Source organism: Medicago sativa, chromosome 3 (assembly GCF_051527215.1).
Source record: "Medicago sativa cultivar Bolivia chromosome 3, Bolivia_mono, whole genome shotgun sequence".
In the NCBI taxonomy this organism is placed as follows: Eukaryota; Viridiplantae; Streptophyta; class Magnoliopsida; order Fabales; family Fabaceae; genus Medicago; species Medicago sativa.
The window spans coordinates 100,669,164-100,686,055 of record NC_140751.1 but is presented as its reverse complement, the minus strand read 5'-3'; the positions used below and the strand labels follow the sequence as shown (position 1 = coordinate 100,686,055).

General features: G+C 42.6%; 2 protein-coding genes across 2 annotated transcripts; one reads left to right on the top strand and one right to left on the bottom strand.

Annotated features, from left to right (window-relative positions):
- Window positions 1-64: 64 nt before the first annotated feature.
- LOC146942913 (uncharacterized) lies at window positions 65-2,067 on the top strand. The gene is made up of 2 exons (XM_085758057.1): window positions 65-1,337; window positions 1,628-2,067. Exons 1-2 carry the CDS (start codon window positions 188-190, stop codon window positions 1,657-1,659), a joined length of 1,182 nt encoding a protein of 393 aa, XP_085614183.1. The 5' UTR covers window positions 65-187; the 3' UTR covers window positions 1,660-2,067.
- A 10,949-nt stretch (window positions 2,068-13,016) lies between these two features.
- On the bottom strand, window positions 13,017-16,820 carry LOC146942912 (uncharacterized). The gene has a single exon (XM_085750068.1). It carries the CDS (start codon window positions 16,818-16,820, stop codon window positions 13,017-13,019), a length of 3,804 nt encoding a protein of 1,267 aa, XP_085606194.1.
- Between the last annotated feature and the right edge of the window lie 72 nt (window positions 16,821-16,892).

The following is a 16,892-nucleotide window of genomic DNA, read 5'->3' as shown; positions in this document are numbered from 1 at the left end:
CTATAATATAAATAGGAGCTCATCCTTGTATTTGAAATACATATCAATAAAATGTCTTTCAATATCTTTCTCTGTTTCTACATGGTATCAGAGCGAATATAGCTCTGGTAGCCATTGTTGTTCTCATTTTTTTTTGCGATTCCTTTTCTCTTTTCATCGCTTTCTTGCTTGCGATTCATCTTCTACAATGGCTACTTCAAGTTACTCTGATTTCTCAACGAACTCGGCGAACCCCTACTACCTTCATCCGAACGAGAATCCGGCTATGATTCTTGTCGCTCCACCTCTGAATCACAAGAATTATCACACTTGGGCAAGATCTATGCACATCGCTTTGATTTCCAAGAACAAAGAAAAATTTGTTGACGGAACCCTAACCAAACCCTCAATTTCAGATCCTCTTTATGGTCCATGGGTTCGCTGCAACACCATGGTCCTTGCATGGATTCATCGCTCTATCTCTGAATCTATTGCGCGATCTGTGTTATGGATCGACACCGCTGCCGGCGTTTGGAAAAATCTCCGAACTCGTTTCTCGCAAGGTGATATATTCCGCATTTCTGATATTCAAGAAGAACTCTATCATTTACGTCAAGGTAATCTCGAAATCTCTGATTTCTTTACACAATTGAAGGTTCTTTGGGATGAATTGGAGAATTACAGACCTTTACCACACTGTAAATGTTCAATTGCTTGTACTTGTGGTGCTATTGAATCCATGAAAACCTATCGTGATCAAGACTGTGTTATTAGGTTTCTAAAGGGATTGAATGATCGATTTTCTCACACCAAATCTCAAATCATGTTGATGAATCCACTCCCTGATATTGATACAGTTTTTTCCATGTTGATTCAACAAGAAAGGGAAATTAATCATACTGTGTTGTTAGATCCAATTGTTCATGATGCTCCAAATTCTGAACCTTCAACTGCGTTATTGGCAAACTCTCAATCTAGAAACTTTCAAGGAAAATCTAATTCTCATAACAATTGGAGAGGACAAGGTTCTGGGAATAAAGGTAATCGTTTGTGCGCTTTTTGCAACCGTACAAATCATACTGTGGAATCTTGTTGGCTTAAGCATGGCTATCCTCCTGGATTCAACAAAGGTAAAAGCAAGAATTCTTCTCAATCAAATGCTATTTCAGTGGTAGCACAGTCTCCAACAAATGATTCTACTCAAAAATCATCCACTACTCCACTTTTTGGATTCACACAAGAGCAATATCAAGGCATCCTTGGCATTTTTCAACAGTTGAAAACGGATCCTTCTCCTACTGTAAATTATGTGTCCACATCTCCTTTTGCCCTCAATTCTCAATCTTCCAATGGTGATGGTAAGTTCTCCAATCTTTGGATACTAGATACTGGCGCAAATGACCATATTTCCTTCAACTTAGATGCCTTTACCACATATAAGAAAATTGTGTCTGTCCCTGTTTCTTTACCAAATGGTTCATAACTTTATGCATCTATTTCTGGAACAATCATGTTGTCACCTAATCTTACCTTACATAATGTTCTTTATATACCATCATTTCATGTGAATTTAATATCTGTCTTTAGGTTAACTACTACTAATAACTGCGTTGTAAATTTCACATCTGAGTCTTGTGAAATTTTGCAGAACTGTTACAAGGCAGTGATTGGTATAGCTAAACTTCAAAGAGGCTTATATGTCATGGACACTGGAGATCCAACTGGTTCTGTCTTTTCTACTTGTAATTCTGTTTCCAAAAATTCTTTTCTTTTATGGCATTTAAGGTTAGGCCACATTTCTGATATTGGTTTACAAACCATTTCTAAGCAATTTCCCTTTGTACCAAATAAAAATAACATGTCACCATGTGATTCTTGTCACTTTGCTAAACAAAAGAAATTGCCCTTTCCCATTAGTATATCAAAATCTAATGCTCCTTTTGATATTTTACATGCTGATTTGTGGGGTCCTTATAGCACTACTTCTATTTTAGGACACAAATACTTTCTCACTCTTGTTGATGATTTCACTATATTCACTTGGGTTATTTTTCTTAAAACTAAAGATGAAACTAGAAAAAGTCTTATTCAATTTGTTGCCTATATAGAAAATCAATTCAAATCTAGCTTAAAGTGCCTTCGGTCAGACAATGGCATTGAATTTGCCATGAGTGATTTTTTTTGTCTAAAGGAATTATTCACCAAAAGTCTTGTGTTGAAACACCTCAACAAAATGGGATCGTTGAACGAAAACACCAACATATTTTAAATGTAGCTAGGTCTCTGTGTTTCCATTCTGGTATTCCATTAACCATGTGGAACTTTAGTGTTCAACATGCTGTTCATCTTATTAATAGGATTCCTAGTCCTCTACTCAATTTTAAATGTCCATATGAATTACTCTATAATCAGCCTCCCTCACTTATTCATCTAAAAGTATTTGGTTGTTTGAGTTACGCCACCTCTTTGCAAGCCCATAGAACAAAATTTGATTCTAGGGCTAGAAAGGTTGTTTTCTTGGGGTTTAAAGATGGTACTAAAGGATATATTCTCTATGACTTAAATTCACATGATATTTTTGTATCAAGAAATGTTGTATTTTATGAACATAATTTTCCTTTGCATTCATCTCAACATAACCATTCTGATCATACCTCATCCCAACCTGTTCCACATCATACTTTTCTTGATGACCCTGTTTCTAGTGATCCATCCACCCCAACTAGTTCTCTCCCTATACCCGTTATGACTGAACCTGATCCTTCTTCTCATGTATCAGATGAGTTATCTTCTGACACCACACCCCTTAATCAGATTCCCAGCCCTCGCCCTTATCCTCCTCCTCTTAGAAAATCTACTAGAATTGTCGTTAGGCCTAGTTATCTTGAGAAATATCACTGTAATTCTGTTTTAACCAATAACTCTGTTTCGAATACTTCCTCCAGTCCTTCTAGTATCCCTTACCCTATTTCTTCTGTCATTTCTTATGACAAATGCTCTCTTGACTACAAATCCTTTTGCCTTTCTATTTCTATTAATACTGAACCTCAAACCTTTAGCCAAGCTTGTAAACATGATTGTTTGAGAAAGGCCATGGATGCCGAATTATCTGCTCTAAATGAAAACAAAACTTGGACTGTGGTTGATTTACCTCAAGGAAAAACTCATGTTGGATGTAAATGGGTTTATAGGGTTAAATATCATGCAAATGGTTCCATTGAGCGGTACAAAGCAAGATTAGTTGCCAAAGGGTACACACAAATGGAGGGAATAGATTATTTTGATACCTTCTCTCCGGTTGCTAAGATTACCACCGTTAGAGTTTTGCTAGCATTGGCATCCATTAAGGGTTGGCATTTGGAACAATTGGATGTAAATAACGCTTTTCTCCATGGGGATTTAAATGAAGAGGTCTACATGTCTTTGCCCCCTGGCTATCCTTCTTCATCTTCCGGTTCGACAACAAAGGTTTGTAAATTGCTAAAATCATTATATGGTTTAAAGCAAGCTAGTAGGCAATGGTACTCTAAATTATCATCCGCTTTGATTTCTTTGGGATATGTTCAATCTCAATCTGACCATTCCCTTTACATTAAATCTACTGTTGACCATTTCACTGCTTTATTAGTCTATGTTGATGACATAGTGTTAGCTGGTAGCTCCACCCAAGAAATTCAGCATGTTAAAAATTTCTTGGATCAACAATTTAGAATCAAAGATCTTGGCAAATTGAGGTACTTTTTGGGGTTGGAAATAGCAAGGTCTGATAAAGGCATTTTTGTTAATCAAAGAAAGTATACACTTGAACTATTAGAGGACACATGTTTTTTGGCCAGTAAACCTTCAAATATTCCATTTACTCCCACTACAAAGTTGTCTAGTACAGATGGTGAACCTTTGCCTGATCCTTCCTCTTATAGAAGACTAATTGGAAGACTTTTGTACTTGACAAATACCAGACCTGATGTATGTTACTCTGTCCAGCACCTAAGTCAATTTGTTTCTAAGCCTCTAGTTCCTCATTACAATGCTGCTATCCGCATATTAAAATACCTCAAGTCTGCTCCAGCAAATGGCATTTTTTTCTGCATCTAGTCCTCTAAAATTGTCTGGTTTTGCTGATTCTGATTGGGCTAGATGTTCTGAAACCAGAAAATATGTAACTGGTTACTGTGTACTTCTTGGCACTTCACTCATCTCGTGGAAATCCAAGAAGCAAAATACAGTATCACGATCGTCAACTGAAGTTGAGTATAGAGCGTTAGCTTCGTTGACTTGTGAGATTCAGTGGTTAAACTACTTATTCACTGATTTTAAGGTTGCTTTTTCTGTTCCTGCTGTCGTTTACTGTGATAGTAAATCTGCAATTTATCTTGCTCACAATCCCACTTTTCACGAAAGGAGCAAACACATCGAGCTTGACTGCCATGTAATTAGAGAGAAACTTCACTCCAAGCTCATCCATTTGTTACCGGTGCCCAGTAGCTCTCAATTGGCTGATGCTTTCACCAAGCCATTGCACTATCCTACTTTTTCAGATCTATTTGCCAAGTTGGGTCTATGCTCAATCCATAGTCCAACTTGAGGGGCGATATCAATGTATACGATATGTTGTGATTAGCTCATTATTGTAATTTATATTGTAATTATGTTAGGATTAATTAGCCTTTATATGTAATTACTTTCTCTGTCTCCTATCCTATAATATAAATAGGAGCTCGTCCTTGTATTTGAAATACATATCAATAAAATGTCTTTCAATATCTTTCTCTGTTTCTACAGACTACAACTCTTCATCAACAAAGAACCATATACTTGTTTATGTGAGTGATCATATAAAACTGATATGATCATAAATACAACAAATTCAAATCATTTAAATACACAATCAAAAATATATATTAATCATCAGTGAACATGCTAATCGTTTCAATTTGGAATATCACTTAGATAACATTAAGTTTTAGTGATATTGGTGACATTATTCATATTTCTCTTTTAATTAATCACTTTCTCTTCTAAATAATTTATTTTAATCATTCATTTATTATTATCTATCATCTAAAATACACTGATGTTTCCAAAAACTATGTCACCAAGTAAAACCCTTCAATTTGTGGTTTCTACGTTTTTTTACCAGTAAACGTGTTAAAAAATCGTTTCAATTTATGGTTACAAGCTACACAAATATTGACCCATACAATCATTCACACGCTATTATCTAGTTTTTTTTTCTTATCAAAGGAGTTCAATGGCAAAACTCAAATAAATGAAGAATTGAATATGAACTCACATTCTACGTATCAAATGCCATTGTACTTACCAATTAAATTGTAATTACAAAACAATCTCTATCTTCTATCTTTATTAATACAAAATGACATAGATACTTAATATATTACTCCCTCAGATCCTTTAAAAAAAAACAAAAATGCTCAATTTTTTGGTTCTTTTTATAAAAAACTTTGATTAAGGGATGTGCTTTTTGCTGATCTATTTAAGATGTATCATGATTTGATGTTGGTAATCAATATTTCTATCCAGCATGTTATTTGCAAAACCGATTCATTAGAAATTCTTTATCTTCTTCAACATTCGTATCACTCACATATACATGTATAAGTTTCTTCGTTGGTGAAGATTTTTGGTTTAAAGGAAGGCATATTCCAAACATTTTTTTTTCCAACATGTGTTTAGATAGAGAAACTAATGCATAATTTTCTTGATCAAACTCGGCTTTAAGATTACTCCCTTCAATCACATTTATATATGCAATCAGAGGGAGTAAGTGTGATCTTTTGACACACCGTTTAATTGTAGTTGAAATCCGTATTGAGTCTTGATGTTCATGAACTTTGTTTTTAGGTTTTTTTTTTCCTTCCTTTTTAAATCCTATAAAAAAAAAGTAAGAGTACTAAGTATGTAACGACCCAAAAATTTGAGAGATTAACTTATGAAATTCTTAGTGAAAAAAATGAACATTTTTTTTTTTAAATAATAAAAGTATATGAGAACTCTTTGACTTCAAAATAAATGAATAAGTAAGTTTCTCTTGAATTTTCACAATAGTAAATCAGAGTTGTTTTACATCAATAAATATAATTCCTAATAACAAGGCTTCCAACCTTTCACTACCCAAAGACACACTCTAGCTGGTCATAACTTTGGATGCTTGTGATAAAATCTCGTCAAGGCGCACCAAAGGTCCACATCTCTCGGAGCCTCAATCTATAGGTCATGATCAATATCTGATTTCAAATACGGAAAAGGGTCAACTCTCAAACATCAACAAATATACAAGTTATACATATATTTAACATGTATTTAAAGGCATGCAAATAGAACAAATACTAATATAAAGTACACAAAATGTCAACACCCAAAGACACCATTGGACTCGACAAATGCATGACACCATAAAGTTGACCTATATGCGACACCAATGATTCGGATATCACCTCCCTTATAGGGCAACAAAAGTTCTTCGTAGATATTTGTGGGCTTCAACCAATTATGAACACTCCACCGTAGCTCCAACCAATTATGGACACCACATACCCCACGGGTCCCAACCAATTATGGGCACCAAAAGAAGATTACGAGCCTCAACCAATTATGAGCACTCAAAAGAAAACAATAAGCCCCAACCAATTATGGGCACTCAAGACTTCGGGTCCCAACCAATTATGGGCACCACGCGACAATGAATGTATGCATGCGACACCTGGTTATTAACTCCACAAAGTAGATCCCTCACAATGACTATCCGACTAAATTAACCTTATCTTAACCACCTGTTAGAGACACAGATTACACCGACAATAACTCTGACTTACAAAGTATGCAAGAGCACAATTCAAACATGAAAACATCAAGTTATACTCCTAACCAAAGAATACTAAATCAAGTTCACATAGTATACATGCATGGTACAATACATAAATATGTTCAAAACATCATCATTTTAGTAACAAATAAAAACATATATAAAATGAAAAATGGAGCGCCCTTTCCCTTACCTTAGCAATAAAACAGCTATTAAGATTTCAACTTGTGGTGTACTTGCAAAAGTACGGTAAGGATTCTAGGGTTAGGAATCGTGTATTAGGGTTTTTAGACTGATTATTGGATGATCTTAGACCGCTCTCAAGAGTCTTATTTATAGCCTGCTTATGGGCTTGGGTTTTGGTTGCTTGGTCCCCAAGGAACAGGGGTATTGGCGTACTTTTGATGATTTTAGGAGGGTTCTAGAGAGTAAGTGAGGCGGCGCCTTTCTGGAAGGCGCGCCTGGGCCTGGTGGCCCTTCTGGAGGGCGCCTAGGCCCTTACGGAGGGCGCCCAGGTCTTCATGAAGGGGTTTTCCTTCTGGAGGGCGTCTAGGCCCTTACGGGGGTCGCCCTGGTTTTATGAAGGGATCTTTAGCCCTTAGGAATATTATGATGGTCCACAGCCCCCCAAGCACGAGTCTTGGGACGAGGCGAAGTGGTGATGACATAGGAGTGGACCTTTGGAGGTCACCCAAGTCCCTCCAGGGGTATCTTGGCGGTCCACAGCCCCCCAAGCACGAGTCTTGGAAAGAGGCGAAGTGATGAATGCGTCCGACGTCAGCCTTGGGCGAACGCCCGCTTCGGGCGTTTACCGATTTACGCGTAGGGTCCTGCTTGGAGTTATGGCGAGGTTTTCCGTAGGGCGATCAATGCTAGCTCGCCTTCCGAACGTTACGTATTCTCCTCGTCCCCGATGGTCGCCACGTGTCATGATCCCGTGGCGTTGTTCCACTCAATCGTCCTTGACACGCTTCTCGAGGCGATCTTACCTTTTTAAAGGACGTGTTTGGCTTCTCACCTGTTTTCATTTCTTTGCTTCGTTTGCAGTGATCAAGCTTCCTTCTTTTAATTCTCCTCGGGCTTAGGCGACTTCAGCAGACTTTTCAATTCTTCCTTCACAGGTATTCTTCATTTCCCTAACCCCTCTCAAACTTTACTTTTTTTGTTACGCTTCGTGAGAGTCCGGGTTTAGGTATGGTGTTGATTAGGGAGTGTGACGAGAAAGGAAGGTTGGTTCAACCCATTGATCCAATTGAGAAAAACCGTTTGAGGAAGGAATGCTTGAAACATGCCACTGGTCCCGATGGGATAATAAACTGGGATATTTACTATGATGGTTTATTCGGGGAGGAGTTGTTTAGCGATTTATCTAGTGAATCTAGCGCCAATTCGGGCAGCGATAGTGATTGTGTGTTTTTGTCTGCCACTTCAGGGCCGATTCATAAGGAGGACGAGTGCCAGGAGATTCGTCAGTTTCAGGCTCCCTTAGGGTATGTTTGGATCCATGGAAAGATAAGGGAAAGAAAGGATAGGGAAAGAAAGTGAGGGGCTACAGTACTTTTCCACTGTTTGGCAGGACAAAGAAAGGGTAAGGAAAGAAAGTTTTGAGGTGGGACCCACGCTCAAAAACTTTCCACAGCCATGAGGACGGAAACAAAGAGGAATGCACCAACTTTATGGGAAATGTCCAAAATAGCATTGTCTTTTTACAATATTTAATTTAAAATGACATATGTAGCCAAAACTTTTTAAGGATGTAATTGTCTTTTTACATATATACACATCACTCTTTCCTTTCACTTTCTATTCCACTTTCTTTTAAACCAAACAACCAAAACAATCCTCTCACTTTCTATTCTTTTTCTATCCTCATATAATCTTTCCTCACTCTTTCTTTCCTTTCACTTTCTTTGATCATCCAAACAGACCCTTAGAGTTGGTCGGAGACGAAAACGCTTTTAGGTCAACAGAAATGGCTTCATTTGCCGAGGAAGTACGGTTGGAAGAGTCCTTGTTTGTTGATGTTTCTGCTCTTGACAGCTTCAGGAGTAAGTTTAACATCTCTGCAACTGGACGAGAGGAGGACGTGGTTTTGTTGTCCTGCGATCCTGACGAGCGCGCGTGTGATCAGGAGATGATGGGCGAGGGCGACGAATCGTACTTCGTCTATACCGCGTTTTTGGAGGAGTTTGGCGTGAAAATTCCCTTCACGCCCTTTGAGATGGACGTCTTGAGGCTCCTCAATGTGGCGCCCACCCAAATACGCCCTAACAGCTGGGCGTTTATTCGCGCCTTCGAGGTTTTGTGCAAGTCCCTGGGTTTCGAGCCTGCGGTGGGCGTCTTCTTCCACTTCTATGGGACCAGAGACGTTAACAAGGGTACGTGGATCTCTATTTCGGCCCATTCTAGAAAAAGGCTGTTTCCTACTTATGCGTGTAACTTCAAGAAAGAGTGGCGAGATACATTTGTTAGAGTACAGGGCGCTCCGGAATGCTCTACATCTTCTGTGTTGGTGAATGGGGTACCCAAGTTTCCACTTAGGTGGACCAGCGCTCCTTTGGCTGTGAAAGGATACGTTCGTGAGGCCATGTCGCCCTACGAGCGTGCTCTCGTGGACTTTTTGGAGGAGGCCCCTTTACTCAATATTCACGAACTGTTAAATAGGGAGGGCGACATGGTTCGTCTGAATGCTTACTTACGTGAGTGTTTTCTTCACTACTCATGTTAGGCTTCATTTCAAAGATTATCACATGTTGTTACTTACTGGTTTGTACTTTGATTTTCTTTTCAGAGGAGATGTTGCCCCTTACCGGAGCAGAGATGAGGAAGTATCTCGCCGAGGTCGAGAAGAGCAAGAACCCGGACGGCTATGTGTCCAGCAGCCCGGCGGGTGTCTCCTTAAGGAAGCTAAAACGCAAAGAGCCTACTGGAAAGGGCGACGCTGGGGTTATAGAGGTGGAGGATCTGGAGACCGCTGGTGGGGCACCGAACGTTGTTGCCGTTGAATCTCCTTCGTCCAAGAAGGCGAGGACGTCCCGAGGCGCTAAGGGTGTTGGAGGTCGCCCTCCGTCTGGGAAGGAAGTTGGCGGAACGTCGCTGAACGACGAAGTTATGGAGTCTTTCTGGCACTCTGAGTTCGACATTCGTCGGTATGCTTTTTCTTTTGGTCGTCTTCTAGTTGATTTTCTTTATTTGTCTGAGAGTTGACTCATTACGCCGTTAATGTTTGGTGTCTTGCAGGTACCTGAAAGAACAAGTGCCTTTTGCAAAGGTCGATGTCGAGGCTGGGGTGAAGGCCAAGTGTAGCGACTTGGTAGCCGACATTGGCTCTGCCGCCTTGAGGACGCTGTTGCTGGCTCACTGCCTGGAGATTAAGCAGGACTCGGTGGAGAAAAAATATAAAGACGCGGCTGAGGATGTTGAGAAATGGAAACACAAGTCCACTGGTCTAGATGGCCGCCTGAAGGAGGCGTTGAGGGATAAAAAGGCCGCCGAAGATGCTCTGGAAGAGATGAGGAAGGCCAAAGAGGCCGCGGAGGCGGAGAGGGATGTGGCTAAATCTGCCTTAGGGAAGTCGGAGGCGGCCGTAGATGAAGGGAGGCGAGCTCTTGCGATTTATTTTAATGATGGCTTTAGGCGTGCTAAGGAGCAGGCGCTTTTCTTTAATCCTGAGGCCAAACTGGAAGAGCTCAACCCTTTTAAGGTGATCATTGATGGCGAGTTCGTTGATGATGAGTGATTCCTGCCAGTCTCGACCATTTTTATGTCATCTCTTTTTGTAACTTTAAATTATGGCGGCTTATTACAGCGCCTTTGTGAACAATTTGATGTTGGTTTTTCTTTGGATTTTGTATGACTCTCTTTAAATTATGATGCACTTTGATGATTGCATTTGTCGCGGCCTGCTATTTGTTTTGTTTGTTTATACGTTGCGTGGTTGCCCTCTTGATGTGGTTGCCGACCTTTTGACTTTGTTTGGTCTTATTGGGTCTTTTATAAGGTTACTCCTGTGTTTAGCTGAATTTCCGCGATCTTTGCTTGGGCGACTGCCATAACCCCTTCGGGGTTCTACGTAAATTACCTTTAGAGCTTCCTGGACGGAAGTTGGCGGTCTTTCATTTACGTAGATTTTTTATTTCGAAAGTGAACTTTTCAGAGGTCTGGTTTAGATCCTGTTCGCCGTCTCGCTTTGAGGGTTTTGGGGCCTACATTAATTTCTTTTTAGGCGAGTTTTTGCCCCATGGTCAATGAGTCTGCTTGGACTTGACGAGACCCTTCAGAGCCTTGCTTAAAGGTTGACGGCCTCGCAGGTCCTTTGGACCTTTCTTCATTATGTCAGAGCCTTGCTTAAAGGTTGACTATTTCGACTTGGCGAGACCCCTCAGAGCCTTGCTTAAAGGTTGACGGGCTCGCAGGTCCTTTGGACCTCTCTTCATTCTGTCAGAGCCTTGCTTAAAGGTTGACTATTTTGACTTGGCGAGACCCCTCAGAGCCTTGCTTAAAGGTTGACGGGCTCGCAGGTCCTTTGGACCTCTCTTCATCTCTGGTGGTCAACGAAGTTCTATCTGTAATGAAAAAATAAACAGTGGCGAGCAGACAAGATATATGAAAGGAATAGGCGCCTCGTTAAAAACCCCTGCCCTTGCAGGGGAAAAGAGTGCTACCTAAACCCCGTAATATTAATAGTGTTTAAAGATAACATTTGGTGTTGCATCCGCATACATCATTTTTGTTGGAAATACTAGTGATAGAAATATAAATAACAGAAAAATCAACTATAGTAGTGTCTTAGATTAGCCACGTTCCAGGTACGAGGTACTGCTTCTCCACTTAGCTCTTCCAATTTGTATGCTCCGTGATTGCACTTCTCCCGTATTCGATACGGTCCCTCCCAGTTTGGGAAAAGTTTTCCTATCCTGGTTGGGGCGACGACTTGTTTCAAAACCAGGTCGCCTTCCTTCATCTCTCTAGGTATTACTCTGGAGTTGTAGCGGCGAGCTGCTCTCTGTTTGGCGGCGAACTCTCTGATGTGAGCTTGCTCTCTGACCTCATCAATGATATCCATGCTGACTGCCAAACCTACGTTATTTGCTTTGATAGAGAAAAAAGGAAATTATAAACTCAAGTCCTTGTGAGATTGGTGGGTTTTCCTGCATACATAGATGTTAGTTTAAACAGAAAACTTAAAAGGTGATACCTTCTTCAGAAAAGGACTCTCGTCGCCAAGTGGGAGTATCTATTTCCACAGGGAGCATGGCGTCCGTGCCATACACCATTGTAAATGGCGTTTCCATTGTCGTGGAGTGGGGCGTTGTGTGATAAGACCATAGTACCTGAGCTTACATTGATTGTTTACATATTATATCATAATAATATTAAAGAGGATGGGAATGAGTGAGAAATTAAATTTCCTTCTGAATTTACGTATTCAATTTTCCACATGTGCTTACCTCGTGGAGTTTTTCTGCCCAGAGACTTTTGGCGGCTTCTAGCTTCTTTTTGATTCCGTTGAGGATGACTTTGTTGGCGGATTCAACTTGTCCGTTTGCTTGTGGGTGAATTACAGAGGCGAATTTCGTTTGTATTCCTAAGTGCTTGCAAAAATCTACCACTGTTGAACTTGCGAACTGAGTTCCATTGTCTGACACTATGAATTTCGGAAGGCCAAAGCGGCATATGATCTTTTTCCAATAAAACTTCTTGACTCTCTCTGCTGTTATCTTGGCGACTGCCTCTGCTTCAATCCACTTGGTGAAGTAGTCTACCCCGACTATGAGGAACTTAAGTTGACCTGGTGCAAGAGGGAATGGTCCGACGATATCGACTGCCCACTTGTGGAAAGGCCATGGAGAGTAAACGGAAGTCAATTCTTGAGCTGGGGCGTGCTGCTTATCTGAAAATCTTTGACATTTGTCACACTTTTTGACGAATTCGGAACTGTCTTGAAGCATGGTGGGCCAGAAATATCCAGCTCGAAGAAGCTTTGCAGCTAAAGCGCGCCCCCTATGTGGCTTCCACACACCCCTTCGTGTACCTCCAGAAGAACCAGGTGAGTCTCATCCTCCCCTAGGCATCGTAGTAAAGGAGTCGTTCGTCCACGCCTGTATAACTTGCCGGAAACTATGACAAATTTTGAAGCTCGCCTTTTGACTGTTTGTTCCTCTTCGCTGTTGACGGGCGTGAACGAACCGGTTAAGTACCTTAGTATTGGTCACATCCAGCCTTCTCTGTTCTCGGTGATGTGGTGGACTTCTTCAATCCTCGTGCTGGGAGCGGCGACCACCTCCTGGATAACGGTCCTGTTGTTCCCGGGTCGCTTGGTGCTGGCGAGCTTTGCCAATAAGTCTGCCCTGGAGTTTTCTTCTCGTGGCACGTAAATTGCTTCAAAGAATGCGAAGCGTTTGGCGAGGTGCTGCACCTTAGCTAGATATCTGGAAAGTTGGGAGTCCTTTGTCTGATATTCGCCTGAGATTTGACTGGTTATGAGTTGGGAGTCACTCTTGGCCCTTAAATTTTCCGCCCCCATTTCCTGGGCCAAGGTCATGCCGGCGATCAGTGCTTCGTATTCAGCTTGGTTGTTGCTTGCCTTGAATTCGAACCCGAGGGATTGCTCTATGAGAATGTCGTCAGGTCCTTCCAGAACAACGCCTGCACCACTGCCTTTCAAGTTGGAGGAACCGTCCACGGATAGGAGCCACACGAAAGGAGCCTTTTCCTGAGCTGGCGAGGAAAGCTCTACGACGAAATCCGCCAAGACTTGGGATTTGATACTTCCTCGAGGGACAAATTGTACGTCGTACTCAGACAGTTCAACAGACCATGCTACCATTCTTCCTGCCAAGCCTGGCTTCCCAAGTACTTGCCTGATGGGGTAGTCGGATTTTACTACAATCTTGTGGCTCTGGAAGTATGGTCGTAATTTCCTCGCCGTTGTCACCACGGCCAGGGCTAGTCGTTCTATCTTCTGGTATCGTAATTCTGCACCTTTAAGCACTCTGCTAACGAAGTAAATTGATTGTTCTCCTGTTTCTGATTCTTCCACCAGGACTGTGCTTATGGCGTTCTCTGAGACTGCCAAATATAAGAATAAGACGGCGCCTGAACTAGGTCTTTGGAGAACGGGCGGGCTTGACAGAAAACTTTTTATCTGCTGGAAAGCCTCCACACACTCTGGCGTCCATTCGAATTTCTCCTTCTTCTTGATGGAAGCGAAAAAAGAGAAAGCCTTGTCTCCAGCACAGGATAGAAAACGAGATAATGCTGCTAACCTTTCGGTGAGTTGTTGTACCTCTTTGACGCACGAGGGGCTTCTCATGCTGATGATCGCCTGACACTTCTCGGGGTTTGCTTCAATGCCTCTTCTGGTTAAGAGGAAACCTAAAAATTTTCCCGCCTGTACTCCGAAGGAACACTTTGCTGGATTCAAACGAATTCTGTATCTTCGAACTTGGCTCAGAATCTCTTCGAGGTCGTCTGCATGACTATTTCCTTCTTTAGTTTTTGCTACCAGGTCATCGATATACACTTCTAGATTGCGCCCTATTTGCTGAGAAAAAGCGGTATCCATAGACCGTTGGAAGGTGGCGCCTGCGTTTTTGAGACCAAAGGACATGACCTCGTAGTGATAGTTCTTGGTGTTGGTCATGAACGCCGTTTTGGGAGCGTCCAGGGGGTCCATTCGTATCTGGTTATAGCCGGAATAAGCATCCATAAAACTCAGGGTTTGGTATCCAGAGGCGCTGTCGATCAGGTGATCAATATTGGGGAGGGGATAAGGGTCTTTAGGACACGCCATGTTCAGGTCTGTGTAATCTACGCACATTCTCCACTTCCCGTTGGCTTTCTTTACGAGGACCGTATTGGCTAACCAGGTAGGGTATTTTATTTCACTTATGAAGTGGGCGTCCACCAACTTTTTTACTTCGTCATCTACGGCCTTTCTTCTCTCTTCGCCCATTTTCCTTTTTCGCTGAACAACTGGTTTCACGCCGGGTTTTATTGACAAATGGTGGCATGCTACGTCAGGGTCCATCCCTGGCATTTCAGATGGGCTCCAGGCAAAGAGATCCAGATTCTTTCGCAGCAAGTTTATCAGGGCGGTTTCTTCTTCAGGGCCTAGGGACGTGCCGATCTTTGTGGTATGGTGAGTTTCTGGTCCAATAGAGACTTCCTTTAAGTCTTCGGTGGGCTCTAGGCGTTCCTGCTGAAAATCCTCCCTCGGGTCTAGGTCGATCATGTTAACCTCATGAGTTACCTTGTTATCGGGCTTCTTCTTTGCTTTCTGCAGGCGCAAACTATTGTGGTAGCATTCTCTAGCAATTTTCTGGTCGCCTCGTATAGTGCCGACTTTCCCATCACTCAGCGGATATTTCATCACCAAGAATTTAGTGGACAAGAATGCTCCCAGAAGGTTGAATGATGGTCGCCCTATGATAATATTGTAAGAACTGGGCGAGTTGATCACGAGATACCTGACGCGGATGGTTTTGGCGTGAGCCCCACTTCCGAAAGTTGTTTTCAGGGTGATATAGCCCCTTACATGAACCTGCTCGCCCGTAAATCCTGCCAGCGTCCCTTGGAAAGGCTGTAGTTGTTCTGGATCCAAACCCATTCGATCAAAGGTGTCATAGTACAATATATCGGTTGAGCTGCCTGGGTCTATTAAGACTCTTTTTACATCCCAGTTAAAGATCTGTAGGGTGATGACCATAGGGTCATCGTCATGTGGCACCACGCCTTGATAATCTCTGGCTGAGAAGGAAATGTCGGGCCCTCGCTGCTGATCATGCTCCTCATACTCCTGGCACAACATCACCTGACGCACGTACTTCTTCCGGGATGAACTTGACTCGCCCCCTCCGGCGAAACCGCCAGATATAGTGTTCAATGTGTGCCTCTTTTCTTCGGCGACTTCTTCCTTCTTGCTCGCCTTTGGTCTTTCATCTCTTTTGTCCCGAGTGTATCCCCGCAATTTCCCGCTCTGTATCAGTTTCTCAATTTCCCGTCGAAGATGTATACACGAGTCGGTGTCATGGCCTCTTAGTTTGTGATACTTGCACCATTTGTCCCTGTCTTCCCCCATAGTGGTGCGTTGTGTTGGGGGCGGCTCTGGGATTAGCTTTGTTTCATAGACTTCTTTCATGATGCGCTCTGGCTTTGTGTTCAAAGGGGTGAAGTTTTCCAAGTTCGGCTTGCGGTAGTAAGGATTGAAAGGTCGTTTGTCTGCTCCTCTGTAGGGGGCGCGGTCTCTGCCGCCCGTCGGTTGGTAAGGACGCCGCTCCGAATTGTTGGGCGCGCGCTCCCTGGCGTCTCTTGCTTTCTTCTCAGCGTTACTTTCTTCACCTTTGATGTAGCACTCTGCCCTGGCCATGATTTCTTCCATGGAGTCGGCGGGCTTCTGAGCCAGGGATTCGTTGAATTGTCCTGCTCTTAGACCATTCTGGAAAGCTCCTACGAACACCTCTTGGTTAGGGTTTGTGACCTTTATGGTTGTGTCGTTGAATCTGGCTAAATAATCCCTTAGAGATTCGTTGTGTCCTTGGCGAACGTTGAATAGGCTGGTTGCTGAAACCTTGCGGTGGCGACTGGCGGAGAATTGCTGGGTAAGTTTCCTGGTCATGTCTTGATAACTGAGGATGGAGAATCGTGGAAGGTTCATGTACCATCGTAGGGCGGCGTCCGAAAAGGTACCCGCCAGCAGTTTGCACTTGAGGGAATCCGGGGCTCCGACTACGGCCATGCGAGTGTTGAAGGCTGTGATGTGTTCCATGGGGTCACTCTTGCCGTCGAAAACGGAGAGGTGGGGAGGTTTGAAGTTTTCTGGGACTGGCGCGTCCCAGATCTCGGCGGACAGCGGTTGTGGTTCGGGATCGTCCATCTCGCCCTGATTCGACTCCTCCTTCTCCTCTAGTTGTTTCTGTTGAATGTTCTCCATCGAAGCTTGCAAAGCATCGTTTCGATCTTGCAGCTGAGCGAGCTGGGTTCGCATGGATTCCAACTCTTCCTGTGTTGCCATGAGGAGAGGCTTTTCTCTAAATCGTACGTGGGGTGCGATTTAGGTTGGTTAAAAAAAGGGGGGGGGTTTCCA